Below are 22,500 nucleotides of genomic sequence, written 5' to 3' on the forward strand. Positions count from 1 at the left end.
CTTCCACTTTGTTGACAGAAAGTAGATCAGGTAGAAATTTTACCAAATGTCTCATAGTTTAAAATAAAAAAAATGACTTAAACTTATTTTTTTATCGTCACATCAATCAGTTCAGTTGGGTGTTCAAGAAGCCAGGATTTAGACTTAGAGAATAAACTGTCTGTCTGTCTGTCTGTCTGTCTGTCAACACCCACAATCCCAGCAACATCCCTTCATTTCCGTGTTGGGAAAAAAAAAGAAAAACGTCCTCTAAAAAGGTAGAGGTAGGTTGACACCGAATGCTATAAACATCAACATCATCATCATCATCATCATCATCACCATCATCACCACCACCACCATCGAAATATATAGGGTGGAATTAAACACTTAATTGAATTAGTTAAACACTTAATTAAATTAATTAAACACTTAAGGGGAAACACGTTTCATAATTCTGCTTAGAGACCCTCCACTATAACCTATTAAACCCCATGTTATGCCTGATGCTTTTAGCGTCATTATACATTTACATACATGTATAGAAGACAGTCTTAACAAATGTAATGTCATTTAATTAAACACTGAATAATAACAATAATAAATGTTTATTTATGTGGAGTTATTTTCCCCTGCCATTTCCTGCTCCAGGTTTTTAGCAGTTAGCTTTAAAGCTAACAGCCTTTTTTTCTCTCCTGTCTGGAATAAACTCCCTATTATAACTGACTCTAACGGTTATGGTTAAATAACGTGTGTTATGTTCTTACCTTAATGAGCCTTAATGAATCCTGAATGATTGAAGTGATAAAAACCAACAGAGTTGTGGATAAAACGCCCTGAACGCTCAGTCAGATCTTCCTGGGTGGAACTGTGGCTGTGTGGCTGTGTTGCCTGGGTTGCCAGGTTCAGGTTGGGAACTGTGCCGTGTTGCCAGAGTTTGTGAGAGAAATAAGCAGCCAGCTCCAGGAAAACAAGCCCAAAATTAAGCAACTATACAAATTACAACCTGCATCCAGACAGTAGCGTCACGAAGATGCAAGATGCCGCGACTGGCAGGGGTCTCTTCCTGACAGCTGGTAGTCTCTCTTTACCAGACCAAATGCAGCATTCGGAGATTGTGGAATAGTTGTCTGGCTGCCAGAATAGTGTGGAATAGTTGTCCACACTATTCTGGCAGCCCAACAACTATTCCACATTCTCCGAATAGCTCGCGTAGCGAGAGTAGACAGCTGTTGGATGGATATGAAGCTCCACCAGCGTGGGCAAAGCGTTTCCGTTTTTTCTGGCCGATGCTGCAAGTTTTAGTCAGGGTGGAGCTTCATTTCCATCCGCCAGCTGTCAGCTATTTGAAAATAGCAAATTCATCGTACAAGTTGTGAGCTTGTAGATCTGCTATTTAAAAAAACATCTTGAGGAAAACTTAATACCGGTAGTTGAATATTTGGAAGATTTATTTGTTTTTAATTAAAATTCTAACACCTCAAATCTGGTACTGCAGGGGGCCACTCCCTAAGTAAAATATAATATGGGGGTCCTTGACATGAAACTATTTGAGATCCAGTGGTTTAAACAAGTAAGACGTGTGAACGCGGGAAGCGAATGCAACTCGTAACATTGGGTCAAATTAGAATCGTCTCATAAGAATTGTGGTCCAAAAATAAACAAACTGTCTCCGTCATATCTTGACCAGCATGGAATTGTGGACATCTTGACCCCCGGCGCCACAGGGGGTCAAGATGGGGCGTTGAAACCCCACCTCGACCCCTCATATTGCGCACAGACAGGCCTCATTCACACATACCAAACACCAATCAAGCAAATGTGTGGTCGTTTTTTTTGGGCCACCACAATGCTTTTCCAATGGAAGTCACATGGTTTGATCAAACATTTGTGTTTGATGAGGGAGAGGGGCAGAACACCACCAGCAATCAAACACAAATGTTTGGTCAAACCATGTGACTCCCATTGGAAAAGCATTGTGGTGGCCCTAACAAACGACCAAACATTTGCTTGATTGGTGTTTGGTAAGTGTGAATGAGGCCACAGGCTGCACTGCCAACTCGGGCTCGAAGGCCCCATTTTTACACTGGCAGCCAAATCCAGCCTTAATCAGATCTGAGCCACATTTAGATTGGAATCTGATTTGTTTAAATGAGTCATGTGACATGTTGGACTCATTTAAACCAATCGGATTTCAATCTCCATGTGGCACGTACAGGACTGATTCAGGCTAGATTTGTCTGCCAGTCTAAACGGGGCCAAAGTGACTCTTGCCTGCCTTGGAAGAACTGGTCAAAATAAATGACAACCCCTATAGGCTAGAACAATAGATAGGTGAGCATTGGCTCCAGTCGTTCCTGTCTGGCTGGCAGTATTAGCAAAACAAAAGGATGCATGACCATCATCTGGTAAGAACGGGAAATACGGCATTCATCAGGCACTTCAACTGTATCTAGGCCCTACTGTAGAGTAAGACGCCTGAGGGCGAGAAGAGAAGCGACCTCCCTAAAGGGCACCCACTGCTAGCCCATCAACATATCCGCCTGGGTGACAGCAGACTGCTGGGTGTGCGCTGGTGCTTTAATTGGCATGGGGGGTAAGATCTTCATTTCCGGGCCTGCTGAGAACTCTGGTTTTCACCGGCTGCCGGGTTTGGGGCAGGCCCGTCTAGAGTTTAAATGGACAGGTATCAAGTCAAAAGTGAGACATAGAAGAGAATGGATGGATGGGGAAGGATCAACATATGGAATGTCAGAACAGGTCAGGCTGGTCAGCTCCATATAGAGGTATGGAGATTTTGAGGTCAGATGTAGAGTTATATCACCTTTATTCATGATATGAAATGCAGCTCAAAGTGCTTTAGGCCTACAGAGCAATAAAGAAAAAGTTAAAGCAAAAAGGCAGTGAATAAGGCCAAACATTGAGGACATGAATTAGACTGGCTTGGCCATACTAATATCAGGGCATTCTTCTTTTTTGCACCAGAAGATTGACGTCTTTACGTCAACTAAAAAGCATGTGAAGAAATAGGTCTTGAGCTGTGCTTCAAAGCTATCTACAGAGGCTTTGAAAATAGCAGATCTACAAACTCACAACGCGACGCGATGTGACACTTGAGTTTGTAGTTCTATTCGCCTTGGAATTGTTGGTTTAAACATTAGAAAACAAAGCCACAAATAAGCAACTATACACTTTAGCCAACACTTTTCCAACTGGACAAAAAAAAAGGAGAGCCGAGGCGATGGATGCTTGAAAACACAAAGACTTAGTCTTTTTATTGGCAGTGGAAAATAAGTTTCAGTATTTTATTGAAAGTAAGCAATAAATAATACTGTGATAAAAATAGTTCATTAAGGTACTCAGACTGTACATCATCTTGTTACGAGATCGGAGGAAAATGAAATAAAAACAAGGACAGCAACATGATTTGTATTTTGTGCATAAAAACGACTATATATAGATCACATACACACCCATCAGGAGACTCCACTAAACCTCGTATCTCCACCATAAAACCTTTTATCTCATACATTAAAACGACCTTCTGTCCGAGATTACAGCGTTACACAAAAGTATCGAAAACAGCCAATGTACAAGCTTCGGCAATGTGTCGCAAAAATAGCTTGTAAATCGGATATTTTTTAACATGTTTAAAGTGAAAGTGGTTAAGTGTGTGTGTGCGTGTGTTTTTGTATATAAATATCGAACTGATGAAAGGTACTATGTCTACATATTAGGATCCATTTGAAAAAACAAAACAAAAAACTATTAGTTTTCTTTTTCCATTTCCTGGAATTCAAATTCAAAAACCGGAAAAGTAGCAGATCTTGTAGATCTAATACTTTCATTTTGACGCTGCAGTTATGATCACACAGAGCAGTGGTTTTCAACCAGTGGTCCGGGGACCACCAGTGGTCCTCGAGGGGGTTCCAGGTGGTCCAGGGACCACCAGTGGTCCTCGAGGGGGTTCCAGGTGGTCCCCATGCAGCTAAATGGAGAGTTGGCAACCAAATGGACCCTTATAGATCTTTCCATTTGGTTTAATTTGACCCTCTCAAGAGTTAAACATCTGCATGAATTAATTTACCATAAGTCTACACGATAAGAGAATGTAGAAGAATTGTTATATATCAAAGTTAAAGCCTGTAATCTCTTCTAATTGATACCAACATCAATACAGCATGGAGTTGTGGACAACAAAGCATTCTTTAGTTTTGGGTGAGAGGCTAAATGTCATCAGATGGTGGTCCGTGGCTCAAATGTCTGATAAATAAATGGACCACGACGTGACAAGGGTTGATGAACCCTGCAGTGACATAAGGGTGTTCATTTACAAACACAAGTTTATGATTTTGATCAGATGTTTCTGCTCTGTCACATACTGTACATCAGTGGTTCTCAAACTTTTTCATGTCAAGGATACCCCAAATTATTAGCCACGCGGACACCCGTTTGAAAATATATGCCAGGGACCCCCATAAGAGAAGATGTTTACGGCAATAGTCTCAATCATTTTTAATTTCAAGGCCCCCAGTTTGACATGCATTAGGCTACCGACTCCCATTTAATGGCATTTATGTCTCTGGGACCCCAATATGTATATATTGTAAAATCATATATGTTAATTGAACTGATGGAACCAAATGAACCCCAACGGGTCCATTTGTACACTCGAGTTATGGACTCATAAGGGTCCATTTAGTTCTTATCATTTTAGCCGGGGACCCCCTTAAACAACCTCAAGGACCCCTGGGGGTCCCCGGACCCCACTTTGAGAACCACTGACATACACGTCACATCCATGGAGATAGGTTTCTGCTCTGTGTCTGACACTCTCACACACACACACACACACACACACACACACACACACACACACACACACACACACACACACACACACACACACACACACACACACACACACACACACACACACACAGGGGGGACACGAATGCAGCTGACCTCTGAACTGTGACCCTTGACATAAATATTTCATTATTTATTTATACTAGAAATAAAAGCTGGTGAGAGAAACATGTGAACCGATGACTAAATAATAAATAAGAACAAAAGGACAGCAAGCAGTTAAGAAACAAAACAAAACATATAAGGCTTGATATTAAGTCTTCGTACAAAGTGTTTTTCTTCTTTTATTTATTTTTTACTTTTCCGTTTTTCCGTTTTTCTCTAAAGTTTTTTTTTGGGGCAGATCAAACCGCCCTGTGGGGAGAGAGACAGAGAGAGAGAGAGAGAGACAGAGAGAGACAGACAGAGATAGAAAGAGAGAGCCAGAGACAGACAGAGAGAGAGCGACAGACAGAGAGAGAGACAGGGAGGGGGGAGTGGGGTCGATTGAGGCCGCAGTGAACTTGGTCCATTGATGGAGAGATTCCACATTTCAACTCGCCACCGTGTGAGCGAGACTTCCTGTGTGCTCTCCCTGGGGGGGGGGGGGGAGGGGGGGCACACTCTCCACATATGCCTTTTTTCCCCACCAGCAAATTTCACAAACCCCGCCTACATCATCTTCATTGGCTAACCCCGCCTACATCATCTTCATTGGCTAACGCCGTCCTCCGTTTAGGGCTAGGAAGGGTACGAAGTGACGTGTATGCTCGCTGGCCAAGCTAGCTAGCCTATAAACGCGCCACATTGTCACATACGATGTGCAAATTTAGGAAAATGGGTGATAAGCTATTCCGTCCGTCGGACGAATAAGAGGCGGCTAGGCGCTGGAGGCTAGGCGCTGGAGGCTAGCCGCTGGAGGCTAGGCGCCAACACTCGCTCGCCTAGAACGCTCCAGCCTCGTGGACCCAACATCCAGCGCCTCTGCCTTGTTGTCAATGATGTGAAAAGTCACTGCCATGGGCTGTGAGATCTGCTGCCATGGGCTCTGTGGTCTGTGAAATCTGCTGGTTGCAAAAGGCCCTACACGCCTTCCCAAGGAGGTGTAGAGGAGAGGCTAAAGGAGCAGTGGATCCCACATAACAGTGTACAAATGGAACCAAATGGACCCTTACAGGTCTGTAACTCTGAGTGTACAAATGGAACCAAATGGACCCTTGAGGTGGTTCCATGTGTTACACTCTCAGAGTTACAGACCTGTAAGGGTCCATTTGGTTCCAGGTGTTACACTCTCAGAGTTACAGACCTGTAAGGGTCCATTTGGTTCCAGGTGTTACACTCTCAGAGTTACAGACCTGTAAGGGTCCATTTGGTTCCACATCGAGGAACCCAGAGGGTCCGCGGACCACACCTTGAGAACCTCTGGCACTAAGTGGGACTTCCTCTATTTGACTTGCATCCGGACGTAGCTGGTGGATTTCCTGCTACCGTTTGTTAATAGCGGTAAATATTATGGCTTTTTCTTAGCTTAGTGTTTTATTCAAGAGGTTTCATTTTGGTATCGCAGATTATGAGAATAAAAAGGGTGAAAGTGATAATAAAAGGTGTTTCACATCCGTCTTATACCAGCCTGATATCCTTCCAATATATATCACATGTGATGAGCTTAACAATAGTAACTATAACCACTTGACTAAATGTAGGGCGTAGCAGTGTCAGCCCAATGTGTGCTTCCACTCAAAAATAGGCCATTAATTTTTTTCCCCCATAGAGATTTCACAAAGCATTTTTATATATAAATTATTTTACGCCTAGAATCAAGCCATCCAGGATCCTGGTGAATCATGACTTCAAATCATTTAAGATCCATTTATTCGTATTAATTATTTTGTGGCAAGTGGCCATCTTGGATCTCGGGGTCATCGGTCGTCTACATGGCGCTAGCATTCCAGAGCCGACCAGGTGTAGCTCAGGATCGCGACCAACCTTAATCAATATAACACATTAAAAGATCTCCGTCCATGGCACTGAATTTAGCGCTTATTTTTCTTTAATTCCCACGAAATCAAAGGTTTTATGGTCATAATTCACCAGGATCCTGGATGGCTTGATTCTAGGCTTAAAACAACAGATATAAATATTTTTTGGGGAAATCTCAATGGGAAAAACTAATGGCCTATTCTTTTGAGTGGAACCACAAAATGGCCGCCAGTGCTAAGCCCTATAGTGTGTCGAGCGGTGTGCCACAGGGAGCAATGCTTGATCCCCTTCCTTTTTCCTCCACACACCGGAATTATAGTCCAATCAACAAGCTCGCTTGTAAAGATCGGCTATGACGACACGCCCACAGGGTTGGTGTGGGTGTAGTTAAACAAAGACACGCCCCCAGGGTTGGTGTGGGTGTGGTTAAACAAATACACGCCCCTAGAGTTGTTGTGGGTGTGGTTAAACAAAGCGGATAGAGTTATATCACAGATTTTATCAAAGTCACTTTGAGCATAAATTCAATGATTAGATCTCAAAGACCACGATGGGGAAAAACAATAAAAACAACAATAACAAGGATACATCTGGTCGATAAGATGAGGATTATAATATAAAACAAAAACAAAAAGATTAGATAAAATGTTCTGTTGATAGAAATATACAAACTGAGCTTACATCTGACGTGTAGTGGAAAATCGAGCTCAGTAAAGGGGAAATGAGCTTCACAATAAGAGCTCAGTAGAGGGTAACTGAGCTTCACAATAAGAGCTCAGTAGAGGGGAACTGAGCTTCACAATAAGAGCTCAGTAGAGGGGAACTGAGCTTCACAATAAGAGCTCAGTAGAGGGGAACTGAGCTTCAAAATAAGAGCTCAGTAGAGGGGGAAAAGGGAGGGAGTTGATTAAAGTGATATGGAGGTAAAAAAAAAGAGATACAAGGTAATTCTAAAATCAATTACATGTCCATAAATATGATACACTTAGAATAAATCTAGAATATGTCCTCTGGGGGGGGGGGGGGGGGGGGGGGGTACGGTGACAACATGACTAAAAGGTATTTCTTCTGTGATGATAATAATTAAAATGATAATAAAAAAGATTCAGTTCATCATCCTGGTCTATAATTATTATAATAATAATAATAATAATTGTTAATAATCAGGTTCAGTTCATCATCCTGGTCTTGAAGGCAGGGAACTCCGCCTCCTCTTCTGGCCAACGGTTACCACGGTTACCTATAGAAATAATGAGGATAAACTGAGAAGAGAGAGAGAGAGACATAGACACAGAACAGGAGAGAGAGAGGGCAGTAGAACATGCGTTATTAAAGCTGCGTTGTGCAACAGATTGAAGCTGAATTTATACTCGTCGTACCAGAGGGTGTTATACGCTGTCCTACCACCAGAGGGTGCAATACGCTGTCCTACCACCAGAGGGTGTTATACGCTGTCCTACCACCAGAGGGTGTAATACGCTGTCCTACCACCAGAGGGTGTTAAACGCTGTCCTACCACCAGAGGGTGTTATACGCTGTCCTACCACCAGAGGGTGTTATACGCTGTTCTACCACCAGAGGGTGTTAAACGCTGTCCTACCACCAGAGGGTGTTAAACGTTGTCCTACCACCAGAGGGTGTTATACGCTGTCCTACCACCAGAGGGTGTTAAATGCTGTCCTACCACCAGAGGGTGTTATACGCTGTCCTACCACCAGAGGGTGTTATACGCTGTCCTACCACCAGAGGGTGTTATACGCTGTCCTACCACCAGAGGGTGTTATACGCTGTCCTACCACCAGAGGGTGTTATACTCGGTGCTAACTTTTGCCCGAAAAATTGCTGCTTAGAAGACCCTGTGACGCGACTCGTGAACCGGATGTAGTAACGATCTGACCCTTCGCTAGCATTAAAAACGCTAATCTGTTAACTGGAGCCTCGCACAATGTTTTTTATCGAGCTCCTAACATCGTCCCTCACCTCACATGACCTCATCTGAGCCTCAATTCGGAGATAAACGCCACTAACGATCGCCGACATTACAGGACTCTATGGAGCCTCCATCTTGGTGAGGTAAAAAATTATAAATAAACGATTATGTCTCAAAATGTGTTAAATGGTCAAGTAATGTAATACTGGTTGACAGCTTGGATACAGTAACCCATTTAGGCCTGACATCGAAATAAATAAAAAATCTTCTAAATCATGAAAGTTTTCTGAAATACCTATGTTTCTATATCAGTGGTGCTCAATATTTCATGTCAAGGACCCCCAAAAATGATCTGTAATTGGCCGCCGACCCCCCATCTGAAAATATGTAGTTCCAGGGACCTCCCCAGAAGCAAAGATTTGAGTTAAAAACGTTCGCTCTGAAAGAATATATATTCAAAGATTTGCGTAACATTTTCACGATTTTTCTAAAATAGCAGATCTACAAGCTCGTAGGAGCTTGCTGACCACTATAGTGGATAGGTCAGAGACACGGTGGTGGCATGGTGTATAGATGAGGTTAAAGTTCAAAGGTCATGGTGGTAGCACGGAGCATAGATGAGGTTAAAGTTCAAAGGTGACCGTGGTACGACAGAGTACAGGTGAGGTTTAGTTAGAGTTCAAAGGTTAGAGACAGAGCAGTGTTAATTTACCTACCTGTTTTCACTGACTAAAACTAGACTAAAAATAATACTATTGGTCCGACTGACATTAGACCGACAACAGACCTAAAACCCTAACCTAACCGTAACCGCAAGCACGGGAGCAGCGCAATTTCACCAACAGATAAAAACTAAACTACAAGGTCTAAAAGGACTATAAGTTTGCAGTCTAGACATTGTAGATCTGCTATTTTCAGTCGGCAACCAAGTGTAAAATGACTTTCATCACAGCTTAAGGGCCGATTCATACTCCTATTTTACCGCTGTTTCGGCGCTGTAGTGCCGAAATGATTTCGGCTCGTCAGACATTTTCAGTAGCACCGAAGAGCCAACTTTAGGACGGTACCCGCCCCCCCCGAACCTCAAATGACGTCACATTGTAGGCTCTACAGAGCCGAACCGACTTTTATTCGGCTCAAAAATAGGAGTATGAATCGCACCCGAGTCGACGAAATCAACACTGGGTCAGGCATCATGACAACACCATGACGTTGGACTAAATTAAAACGACTAAAATGTGACTGAAACTGCAGTAAAAGTCATGACTAACTCACCGTTGTGGGGCTGCTGTTAACAGGAGTACGTTCTGACCGTGGCAGTGTCCAGTCTCTGAATGGACTGGCTCCCTGCGGTGAGCATGAGCACATGCACACACATGCACGTTAGTCACTGCACACACAGGCGCGTACACACGCACGCACACACACAGATGCTAGAGCAGCAAAGCCAATCAAAAGAATTACAGGAGTACATGGAACAGCCAGGGCAGTAACTTATCACAAACACGCACGCACACTAGTGCCTACCGTCCACACACACTCACACACACACACACACACACACACACACACTAGTGCCTACCGTCCACACACACACACACACACACACACACACACACACTAGTGCCTACCGTCCACACACACACACACACACACACACACACTAGTGCCTACCGCGCACACACACACAAGTGCCTACCGTCCGCGGGGCTTCTCTTTGGCTGCATGGAGGGAGAGGCTGCGCTGCTATTGGTCACTCTGGGAGCCGCCGCGCTGCTATTGGTCACTCTGAAGTTGGCGGGCAGTGTGTCAGAGGAGCCCAGGGACACGCCCCTCATATCTTTGGGGCGGAACTTCTTCCTCCACGACGGAGCGCGCCGGAAGTTCCTATCGTCGTCCTGCAGGGGGCGACAAAGATACCCCTTTAAAACACTTACAATGTAGGCGTTTATCAGACGCTCTTATTTAAAGATGTGGTGAAATTGTTAATTTTGGGAATTTCATTTTGAAGTTTCAGCCTGAAACGTCAGAATCGTAGTTTCTGAACCAATCAGAGCGTCGCATCGCTACAGGGAGGTAGGGAACATGTGAGGTACCCTCACATGTTCTCCCCGTGTCCCCTAAGGTAGGTAGCCTCACGTTCTCCCCGTGTCCCCTAGGGTAGGTACCCTCACATGTTCTCCCCGTGTCCCCTAGGGTAGGTACCCTCACAAAAAAGGGGGGAAGGAACTGGTTGGAATAACGTGTTCCTTCCTTCCACAAGCTACGTCCCCCAGTCAGGGTTCTGTTCACTCCTCATGCATTGAAGGAATCATGAGGTCAGTTCGGGGCTCTCCCCATGTTGGCAGAGGGAGAGTAGCGCCCAGGATTACAACTTAGGCAAATGGCACCGGGTGAAATAATGGGTTACAAAGGCATTTCTGTGTTTTTTGTGTGTGTGTGTGTGTGTGTGTGTGTGCACCTCATCCAGTTGTCTCTCAGTTCCCATGTTCAGCAGACTGGTGTATTCTCGCTCTAGAGTCCCTCTGGCCTGTAAAGGAAGGTCAAAAGGTCAGGCTCGTTAAACATGCATAGCCAATGAGAGGCCAGCGTTTCACACTGTAATGCTGCGTTAGTGACACCTTTCTACAAAACAACTGACAGGTGTGTGTGTGCGTGCACCAACCTGTGTGTTGGACATGGGGACAGTGTGTGTGTGCGTGCACTGACCTGTGTGTTGGACATGGGGACAGTGTGTGTGTGCGTGCACTGACCTGTGTGTTGGACATGGGGACAGTGTGTGTGTGCGTGCACCCACCTGTGTGTTGGACATGGGGACAGTGTGTGTGTGTGTGTGTGTGTGTGTGCGTGCACTGACCTGTGTGTTGGACATGGGGACCTGCAGCATCAGGGCCAGGGCGTTGTGGTCGAAGGTCTCGTCCAGAGCCAGCAGCGCTCCGTGGACTCCGCTCTCATACAGATTACTGCTGTACTCCTTCAGCCCCATGGCCTGGATCCACTGGATCACCCTCTCATTGGACCACACCACCACATCTGGAATGACACAACACGCTCTGATTGGACCACACCACAACATCTGTAACATAACACCCTCTGATTGGACCACACCACCACATCTGGAATGACACAACACGCTCTGATTGGACCACACCACAACATCTGTAACATAACACCCTCTGATTGGACCACACCACAACACCTGGAATAACATAACACACTCTGACAGTCCTCTCTCTTCCTCTAGGTTGGTACTTGACATAATGGTGGTCATGGTACTTGTAGTTCTATTACCTTGTAGTTCTAGCGTAGAGTCCTCTCTCTTTCTCTCCAGTTCCTTCCTGTCATAGTTGAGTCTCCTCAGAGACATGACTCCACACTGGAAACTGTTCCTGTTGGCCCCACACACACACACACACAGAATGACCTAATGTTTTGAAGAACATAGTTGACTATATGCAGGGCTGCACATAAGCGGTGCGCCAGTGCGCATGCGTCGTCAAAATTAATTATGCGCTGTCAATCAAGCGCCGGGAAGCGCTTCTGCGTACCAACAGCTGGGGAGAGCATTTCCCACTGACTGCCACTCAAAGTAGTAGTACTGGCCAATCACAGCACGTCTTGCATAAGTGCACTGGCCATTGTGGCTAATCACAGCGCGTCCTTACACAAACGAGGGAGGATTCCTTGCTCCTGGTTGACAGGAGGATAGGAGTTTACTACTGAGAAAACCTGACACAAATGGTTCGGCTTCTAAGTTTCAGATGTGGAGTAGGGTTGGGTGACGATACGAATACATCGTCAATCGCGAATATACGAATCCAATCGCCGAATATTTTTATTAGGCGATTTCTCGGGACGATTTAGCCTAGATAACCTGTAAAGTGTGAGCAACATGTGGATCAATTTGGCCCAGCAAAGTAGTAACAGCGGCCGGGTGGAAATCACCTCCTCCCGTTATAATGGTATGCTCCCACAGTCCCGACTCCCCGCACTCAGCACTGTCAGCAGCCAGCCTCGGGCACCGCCGCACGGCACTTACGGCAGCCTGGCTGGGAGCTGAGGGAGGCTGTAGCCTACATGTTGTTTAAGCTCCGGAGTCCAGACCCATGCAGTTTAATAATATACAGTCACAACAGAATGCACACTGCTGTCTCGTGTCTCATCACAATCCCAATGCGCCACCCGTGAGTGGCGGGGGGGAAATAAAAAAAACTGTCTACTAGTGTTAGTGTATAGGCACGGGGATCATTCATTAGCTTAGCGCTTAGCTTAGCGTCTAGCCAATACTGGTGCAACCCACTGATTGAACTTCATCTCCGCCTGTAATCTAAGTTATTTTTATTGACAACGTGAACGGACCCCGACACCAGCGCTGCAAAAATAGACAGATCTACAAGCTCTCAACGCGTAGCGAACGGCACTGCAAAAACAGGCAGGACGCGACGCCTTGAGAGCCTGTGTGGATCAGCCCGGCTGCAGCAGCTTGTCGGCTCCGCTGCTCAGTGCTCCGCTCCGAGCCTCCGACGACCGGACCGGGGAGGGAAGGGAGCAAGTTACCCTGGCTGCGCTGCAGTCTGCAGAAACAGACTGATCTACAAGCTCTCAACGCCTAGCGAACGGAGCTGCGAAAACAGGCAGGACGCGGCGCCTTGAGAGCTTGTAGATCTGGCTTTTTTGCGACCTGCAGTGAGCTGTTCTCACTCTACTTTTATGACACGAATACATCGTCAATCGGCGAATATTGGTCAGACGATTGGCGGTTGAAAAAAATTGGCATATCGCCCAACCTTAATGTGGAGCGAACTGAAAAGTAAAAGTTGTAAAAGGGCATGCTTTGGATGCTTTGCACTCTTCTCATTCGCCACTGTGCTTGTGTTTGTTTTCCGGGTGCTGGAGCAAGTTGCTCGTGTGCGATGCCGTCTCACAGCCTAGGCACCGGCCACCGACTTTTTACGGGTACAGGTATTGGGAGGAGTGCCAAGCATTGCGGACTGGCACTGCTGCTGCACAACATGAAGATTATCAACATGACAACAGCGTGTCCCGACATACTGTCCCTTATTATCGTAAAGTCGGGTAGTGTACACTGTTTATTTTGCACAGAGGAGCCATGTGTGTCTGACTGTCTGACTCTGTGTTGACTGTGTACGTCGCCTCGGCTAAAAACAAAAGGGAAGCCTGACGTATGCTTCGCCGTACGACGTGTTGTATGTTAAACAAATAGCTGATCTACAAGCTCACAACGTGTCGCCTCCGCAACACGTTGTGAGCTAGTAGATCGGCTATTTAAATAAAAATAAATATCTAAATATTGCTTTGATGCTCATATTATCCTTAGGAAGTATTAAGAAGTTTGTATTAGAATATGCATATAGGGCTGGAATAGTTAATCTATAGCTGCAATTTGCAACTATAGATTTTTTTTAATAATGGGATGAATCTAGAGTTGCAATACTCTCCATTGACTCCCCAGTCCCCACTTATCCAATAAATATCGTATATAAGTTATTCATGCATCCCTCTTTTATCCATCCGGCGAGACGGGTCGCCGCATTTTAGGAGCACCAAGGAACTCCTCCAGGTGCTCCTCTGACTATATGCTCCGTAGATGAATTGAATAAAAGGACCACAATGGAGACCTTTTAGCTTCAATGTTTTACTGTACCTCTGTGCACTTTACTGTACCTCTGTGCACTTTACTGTACCTCTGTGCACTTCACATTTTGGACTAATTAAGTAATCAATCAATCAAGCTAGTATCCATGTAGCCTAATGATTGTATAAAGGTCAAAATGTCCTACCTGTGGAAGCTGTCCACCATCTTGAGCTGCCCCCGGAGGTCCTTCTTGGTCAGGTGGTCCAGCATGCGCGCGTCCACCAGAGACTCCATGAAGTAGGATCTGTACTGAGGCAGACCCAGGCTGGGCAGCCACTCGTTACCGATCCACTCATGGTTCATGTCCCCGTACGCCAGCGTCTAGCCAATCAGAGACAAGCATGGCATGTAAGGCTTCGTTCATATACTGGGCAATCGGAGGCGAGATGTCTAAGCGTATAAGGCCTTGTTCACAGTGGCCAATGAGACACAAGATGTCTGTAAGGCCTTGTTCACAGTGGCCAATCAGAGGCGAGATATCTGTAAGGCTTTGTTCAGACTGGCCAATAACAGAGAAGATATCTGTAAGGCTTTGTTCAGACTGGCCAATCGGAGACAAGATGTCTGTAAGGCTTTGTTCAGACTGAGCAATCGGAGACTTAAGGTCTCGTAGGCTACGTTCAAACCTGGATAGTTAGAGATTACATTCAAAGTCAAAGCTCGGCATGAACAGGGCGAACGGGGTGACGCAAACGGTCGCATGGTATCCACGGACTCCTGACAGCCAACCAGCGTTGATGTTGTTCGGAGCCACAGTGGTTTTATTCATCAAAAAACTATACACAAGCACTTTGCAAAGACATAGGAACTAATGTTGCTGCTCATAAATTATATAGTAGCAGGAATTATGTTAAATATATTGAATTTCCTGCGTGATCAAAGTGTAGCGATTGAAGCAACTGGAAACAAATCTATATCTTCAGGTTTGAACGCACCTTAAGGCTTGCCTTCATAAATATGTATGATAAATAAAGTAGGGTAGGGTTCACTTTAGTTGTTCATACTATCAGAGACAGTGGGAAAAAGACAGACAGAGATATAGACAGAGACAGGTGTGTGGGGTCAAACCTGGGCCCAGCTACCCTCCTCATCCTCCTGGATTAGCGTGGTTAGCATTGGTTAGCGTGGTTAGCGTGGTGAACAAGAACACAGAGGCGGTGCTTTAGTGAGTGCTGGGTTAGGAGAACATGCACCATTAATATTAATAATACCCCCACCCCCATCACACTACTACAATAACACACTACACCTGTAGTTAGTGCTGGGTTAGAACATGGAGTCATTCAATTTATATTATACCCCCAACACACACTACACCTAGTTAGGAGAACATGCATGACTTAACATAAAACACCCCTCACCACACCCACTGCATTAACACTCTACACATGTAGGGTCCAGCTGTGTTGAGAGAAGCTCTGGTCCATAGCGTTGAGGAGACGTTCTCCCAACGCTATGGACCAGAGCTGGGTTAGGAGAGACGTTCTCCCAACGCTATGGACCAGAGCTGGGTTAGGAGAACATGTTCTCCCAACACTATGGACCAGAGCTGGGTTAGGAGAACATGTTCTCCTCAACGCTATGGACCAGAGCTGGGTTAGGAGAGACGTTCTCCCAACGCTATGGACCAGAGCTGGGTTAGGAGAGACGTTCTCCCAACGCTATGGACCAGAGCTGGGTTAGGAGGAGCACATGTTCTCCCAACGCTATGGACCAGAGCTGGGTTAGGAGGAGAACATGTTCTCCCAACGCTATGGACCAGAGCTGGGTTAAGAGGAGAACATGTTCTCATAACGCTATGGACCAGAGCTGGGTTAGAGACATTCTCCCAACGCTATGGACCAGAGCTGGGTTAGGAGGAGAACATGTTCTCCCAACGCTATGGACCAGAGCTGGGTTAGGAGGAGAACATGTTCTCCTAACGCTATGGACCAGAGCTTGGTTAGGAGGAGACGTTCTCCCAACACTATGGACCAGAGCTGGGTTAGGAGAACATGTTCTCCCAACGCTATGGACCAGAGCTGGGTTAGGAGAACATGTTCTCCCAACACTATGGACCAGAGCTGGGTTAGGAGAACATGTTCTCCTCAACGCTATGGACCAGAGCTGGGTTAGGAGAACATGTTCTCCCAACGCTATGGACCAGAGCTGGGTTAGGAGAACATGTTCTCCTCAACGCTATGGACCAGAGCTGGGTTAGGAGGAGACGTTCTCCTAACGCTATGGACCAGAGCTGGGTTAGGAGAACATGTTCTCCTCAACGCTATGGACCAGAGCTGGGTTAGGAGAACATGTTCTCCCAACGCTATGGACCAGAGCTGGGTTAGGAGAACATGTTCTCCTCAACGCTATGGACCAGAGCTGGGTTAGGAGGAGACGTTCTCCTAACGCTATGGACCAGAGCTGGGTTAGGAGGAGAACATGTTCTCCCAACGCTATGGACCAGAGCTGGGTTAAGAGGAGAACATGTTCTCCCAACGATATGGACCAGAGCTGGGTTAGGAGGAGACGTTCTCCTCCTAACGCTATGGACCAGAGCTGGGTTAAGAGGAGAACATGTTCTCCTAACGCTATGGACCAGAGCTGGGTTAGAGACGTTCTCCCAACGCTATGGACCAGAGCTGGGTTAGGAGGAGCACATGTTCTCCCAACGCTATGGACCAGAGCTGGGTTAGGAGGAGAACATGTTCTCCCAACGCTATGGACCAGAGCTGGGTTAAGAGGAGAACATGTTCTCATAACGCTATGGACCAGAGCTGGGTTAGAGACATTCTCCCAACGCTATGGACCAGAGCTGGGTTAGGAGGAGAACATGTTCTCCCAACGCTATGGACCAGAGCTGGGTTAGGAGGAGAACATGTTCTCCTAACGCTATGGACCAGAGCTTGGTTAGGAGGAGACGTTCTCCCAACACTATGGACCAGAGCTGGGTTAGGAGAACATGTTCTCCCAACGCTATGGACCAGAGCTGGGTTAGGAGAACATGTTCTCCCAACACTATGGACCAGAGCTGGGTTAGGAGAACATGTTCTCCTCAACGCTATGGACCAGAGCTGGGTTAGGAGAACATGTTCTCCCAACGCTATGGACCAGAGCTGGGTTAGGAGAACATGTTCTCCTCAACGCTATGGACCAGAGCTGGGTTAGGAGGAGACGTTCTCCTAACGCTATGGACCAGAGCTGGGTTAGGAGGAGAACATGTTCTCCCAACGCTATGGACCAGAGCTGGGTTAAGAGGAGAACATGTTCTCCCAACGATATGGACCAGAGCTGGGTTAGGAGGAGACGTTCTCCTCCTAACGCTATGGACCAGAGCTGGGTTAAGAGGAGAACATGTTCTCCTAACGCTATGGACCAGAGCTGGGTTAGAGACGTTCTCCCAACGCTATGGACCAGAGCTGGGTTAGGAGGAGCACATGTTCTCCCAACGCTATGGACCAGAGCTGGGTTAGGAGGAGAACATGTTCTCCCAACGCTATGGACCAGAGCTGGGTTAAGAGGAGAACATGTTCTCCTAACGCTATGGACCAGAGCTGGGTTAGAGACATTCTCCCAACGCTATGGACCAGAGCTGGGTTAGGAGGAGAACATGTTCTCCCAACGCTATGGACCAGAGCTGGGTTAGGAGGAGAACATGTTCTCCTAACGCTATGGACCAGAGCTTGGTTAGGAGGAGACGTTCTCCCAACACTATGGACCAGAGCTGGGTTAGGAGAACATGTTCTCCCAACGCTATGGACCAGAGCTGGGTTAGGAGAACATGTTCTCCCAACGCTATGGACCAGAGCTGGGTTAGGAGAACATGTTCTCCCAACGCTATGGATCAGAGCTGGGTTAGGAGAACATGTTCTCCCAACACTATGGACCAGAGCTGGGTTAGGAGAAGAACATGTTCTCCTAACGCTATGGACCAGAGCTGGGTTAGGAGGAGAACATGCAGTCATACCAACACACCAACAGTAGCCTATCTAGAAGCTCTCAAGATTATTGGACTAGATTTCAAACTGCCTCCTGTCCAGAAGTCCTGATGTCACTCGCTCATCCCTTGTGTGGTCGCGGGTTTTTTGTCTCCATGGAGAATAAACATTGGGTCATCTTAATAATCGTCTCTTATAAGCATTATGGGTCCAAAAATAAACACACTGTCTCAACCGATGTTGTCGACAGAGTTGACTCTGTCACTCATATGTGATGAAGTCTGTTTCTGGTGAACCTTTTACTAATTCGTCAGCATTAACATTAGCGTTTTCTTCACGAGTGAAACCGCCAGGATCATTTGTATATTTTTTGGAACACGACAGACACACACACACATCACGTGCACACTAATACAACTACACCTACACACAACAATCACGTGCACAAAAACACGACTACACACAACAATCACGTGCACACTAACACAACTACAACAACAATAACCTACAGAGTGAGGTCAGACCACCACACAGCCACGAAAACACCTCTGGAATTAAACACAACAACAAGTCCTCGTTCCAAGAAGCCCCGCCCCCTCTGTGTATTCAATACTATTATATAGAAACCTTCGATCCACCACTCTATGGTCATGAAGTGTGGGTCATGACCTATGACCTATGGTCATGAAGTGTGGGTCATGACCCAAAGAATAAGGTCGCGGATACAAGCGGCCAAAATGAGTTTTCTTCGACGGGTGGCTGGCATCTCCCTTAGAGATATAGGGTGAGAGAAGTTCTCTCACGCCAGAGAGACTCAGAGTAGAGTCGCTGCTTCTTCGCCTGGAAAGGAGCCAGCTAAGGTGGTTCGGGCATCTGCCTCTCCCTAGGGAGGTCCTCAAGGCACGTCCCACTGGGAGGAGAACCCCCAGGGCAGACCAAGGCGCAGTTGGCCTTGGAACGCCTCGGGATCCCCCAGGAGGAAGTTATTGATGCTCTGGAGCGGGAAGTCTGGAGCTCTCTGGTGGAGCTGTTGCCCCTGCAACCTGACTATGGATAAGCGGTTGAAGATGGATGGATGGATCCACTGCTCTCAAAGTGGGCTACGGTTTGTGGAAAATGAACGTATATATATATATATATATGTCCTTTCGTCAACCCCACCCAGGGTATGGGCGCTGATGACGCAGAGGAGAGAACAAGCATGGCGGGAATCAAACCCGGGACCTTCTAGCTGTGAGGTGACAGCGCTACTGTGCCCCTATTGATTTTACATTTGGTTGCACGTTGAAAATAGCCGATCTACAAGCTTGCAACGTGTTGTGAAATGACTTGTCTTTTAGTTCTACTGGATCTATTCTCCACTAGTCCCTCCCTAAAATTATAGTCTTTTTTGTTTTTGTTGTTGACAAAATTGTCAATCCATTTAGTCTTAGTTTCATCACAGCTCAGCTTTCGTCAACACTTGAGGAAGAAAGGCCACTTGGAACGTTGTCCGGAACAAACCCCACAGCCAATCACGTTGGCCGGGCCGCGGTCTGGCCAGCCAATCACAGCGAGACTAACCGTGGGGGGCGTGGCCGCCAATGTTTCCATTTCTTCGTGTGTGAGCCAAACGTTGTCCGTGTACTGATCACGTGACCCACACACACAACCAATCACAAGAGAGAGAAGCGTGCAGAGAGAGAGAGAGAGAGAGAGAGAGAGAGAGAGACAGGATTGCGAGATAAAGAAACAAGGTTTAATAAATATAAGCGGTTGATTATTGAATTAAATTGGTTGTCAATTGGGGTTAATCAGCTTGTTAATTGTTGATACTGTGATCGCTTACAGAACAGAAGTTAAGGTCAGTCCATACTGTCTCCGACCATCGAACTTTTCGTCGGAAAGCTCCGGTACAACTACAACATGACGTCACTTGCAACTTCTGAAACGCATTCCTCCGAATTTTTGTTCTGAAAGCTGCACTCCCAGATGTTGTAAATCTCCGAACTCTACTTCGGAGAAAAATAAAAGTCTGATCTTTTCGACGAAAAGTTCGGTGGTCGGAGGACAGTATGGACTGCCCTTAAAGGGTTAGGTATAGAGTGACAACTGTGGCGTCCAATCAGACGGGCAGGTGTGTGAGAAGGGCAGAAGGTATAGACCAATCAGACGGCCAGGTGTGTGAGAAGGGCAGAAGGTATAGACCAATCAGACGGCCAGGTGTGTGAGAAGGGTTAGACCAATCAACATGCTTTAACATGTAGGCATCTAGTAGACGCTCTTAATCGAGAGCGGCAAGGAAAACACGACAAATAGTCATCTAGGATCATACGGAAACCAATAACTTATCAGTTTAAACCATTTTGGGCGGGAACCACTTTTGGTGTTTTAAACATTGTTATAATTTAGCTATTGAAAAATAGCAGATCTACAAGCTCGTAGGTCTGCTATTTTTTTTTTATCGTTAAAATGTGGCGCAAATCATTGAATATGTATTTCAGAGCGAACATTTTTAACGAAGATATTTGCTTCTGAGGGGTCCCTGTGGAACTACACATTTTGAGATGGGGGTCCGTGGCCCAATAGAGATAATTCTGGGGGTCATTGACATGAAAAATGCCCTTTCCCTCTGGACAAATGTGCCCTTTTGAAAAAAAAAAAAAAAAAAAAAGTTTTCATTTTTTACAGTATGACCATGACATTGATCAATTATTGATAAAAAAAGCTTCAATTTATTATTTAGGCCTCAAAATCTATAAATATCACACTATTAAGGCAACCGGCCGGTTCCACGCGCTGCACAAGGTGCCCATTTATTCACTTGAGCACCTGCCCCTCTAAATGTCCAACAGTAGACCAGGACCCATTTGTGGGACCACAAAAATAAAGGGATCCATAAAAAAATGGGTCAGTTTATTTATATTTATCATCAAAGAAATTCCATAAAATAAGAAGTCGTGACGATATTCTCTCATTACTGCATTGCACTTCTGGCTAGACGCCACTCTTCATTTGATTGTCAAAGTATTTGAAATACTCTGTGCAGTGACGATAAATTGAATAAAATCTAATCCAATCTAAATAGCCGATCAACAAGCTCACAACTTGACTGTGTTGTGAGCTTGTAGATCTGCTAATGTTCACTAGTTATTAGTAATGGGCTCTCTTGGGTTCTAGGGCTAAAAACGTTTGGCACCAACTGACGTGCTGTGTGTGTGTGTGTGTGTGTGTGTGTGAGTGAGTGAGTGAGTGAGTGAGTGAGTGAGTGAGTGAGTGTGTGTGTGTGTGTGTGCGCGTGTGTGCGTGCGACGGAGCTCCGCCTACCGTTCTGGATGTGGGCGGGGCCGAGGGGCTGGTCAGAGACATGATCTCCTGGATGGCGAGCCGTAGCTTGAGGCGGTGCAGAGGGTTACTGATGCCGATCTCTCTCTGGATCTCTGTGTCCGACAGAGCAGACATGATGGCGCCGCTCTTCACGTTGGCACGGCAGGCTGCCACGTACCACGCTGGCATGCCCACCCACAGCTGGGGGGGGGGGGGGGGGAGAGACAGAGAGAGAGAGAGGTGAGAGACAGTCCCTCACAGGGGCAGGGTTTTCAGCCTAGGCTCAGAGTCACAGGCATGGCACGCGCAGTGTCTAATTAATTAATTGCAAACCAAAAGAGCGCGGTTCATATTATGGTAGGCTCACATTTCATATCACACACACACACACACACACTATACAGTAAGTATAACTATCCTGTAACTTAAAAAAACGATACCGATATTTTCCGATATTACTTTATGCTTTTTATCGGCCGATAACAGACATTCCTAGTCTTCACCCTAATTCGGTAATCATCATCATACTATAATCATACTATAATTCTGACAATGTCTGTCTGTCTGTGTGTCACTGTGACTGCCTGCACCCATCACTCCCACTTTTCACACAGGCATTGACCATAATGATATGGAGGTCCTAACGAAGCCCTTTTTTCCAATTTAACAAATTATAAATTAATAATTAATTTATTAGTGAATTAAAAATGCGAGAACGCACCCAGGGCGCAGTACTCCCCCGCGGCAGAAAGTAATTCACAACGAGTTAAGGCTAGTAATATTAACAATAGTAATAATACCTCCAGCCACACCACCACCGTAGGACCGTCCCACTGGGCGAATGGAAGACCCTGCCTGCGAGCCTCCTCCAGAAGTTCATGCCT

General features: G+C 46.0%; 2 protein-coding genes across 4 annotated transcripts in view; both read right to left on the bottom strand.

The window, feature by feature from the left end:
* cttn (cortactin) overlaps positions 1 to 871 on the bottom strand; it is a 23,372-nt gene extending 22,501 nt beyond the window's left edge. For both annotated transcript variants that reach the window (XM_083759498.1, XM_083759497.1), the window contains exon 1: positions 747 to 871. The gene's annotated coding sequence lies outside the window, so the exon portion shown is untranslated. The remainder of the gene's footprint in view (positions 1 to 746) is intronic.
* Positions 872 to 3,221: 2,350 nt separating this feature from the next.
* The window catches only part of ppfia1 (PTPRF interacting protein alpha 1), a 70,490-nt gene continuing 51,211 nt past the window's right edge, over positions 3,222 to 22,500 (bottom strand). Inside the window, exons 20-28 of one of the 2 annotated variants that reach the window (XM_083759612.1) lie at positions 22,417 to 22,498; positions 21,617 to 21,817; positions 14,539 to 14,714; positions 12,029 to 12,126; positions 11,595 to 11,770; positions 11,199 to 11,267; positions 10,437 to 10,635; positions 10,013 to 10,084; positions 3,222 to 8,069 (exon numbers count right to left, since the gene is read on the bottom strand). In XM_083759612.1, the coding sequence (XP_083615738.1) occupies positions 10,029 to 10,084; positions 10,437 to 10,635; positions 11,199 to 11,267; positions 11,595 to 11,770; positions 12,029 to 12,126; positions 14,539 to 14,714; positions 21,617 to 21,817; positions 22,417 to 22,498 (1,057 nt within the window). In that variant the 3' untranslated portion in view covers positions 3,222 to 8,069; positions 10,013 to 10,028. The remainder of the gene's footprint in view (positions 8,070 to 10,012; positions 10,085 to 10,436; positions 10,636 to 11,198; positions 11,268 to 11,594; positions 11,771 to 12,028; positions 12,127 to 14,538; positions 14,715 to 21,616; positions 21,818 to 22,416; positions 22,499 to 22,500) is intronic. The other variant, XM_083759611.1, reaches the window with a different exon arrangement.

This window comes from Protomyctophum parallelum (assembly GCF_964188405.1).
Source record: "Protomyctophum parallelum genome assembly, chromosome: 2".
In the NCBI taxonomy this organism is placed as follows: domain Eukaryota; kingdom Metazoa; phylum Chordata; class Actinopteri; order Myctophiformes; family Myctophidae; genus Protomyctophum; species Protomyctophum parallelum.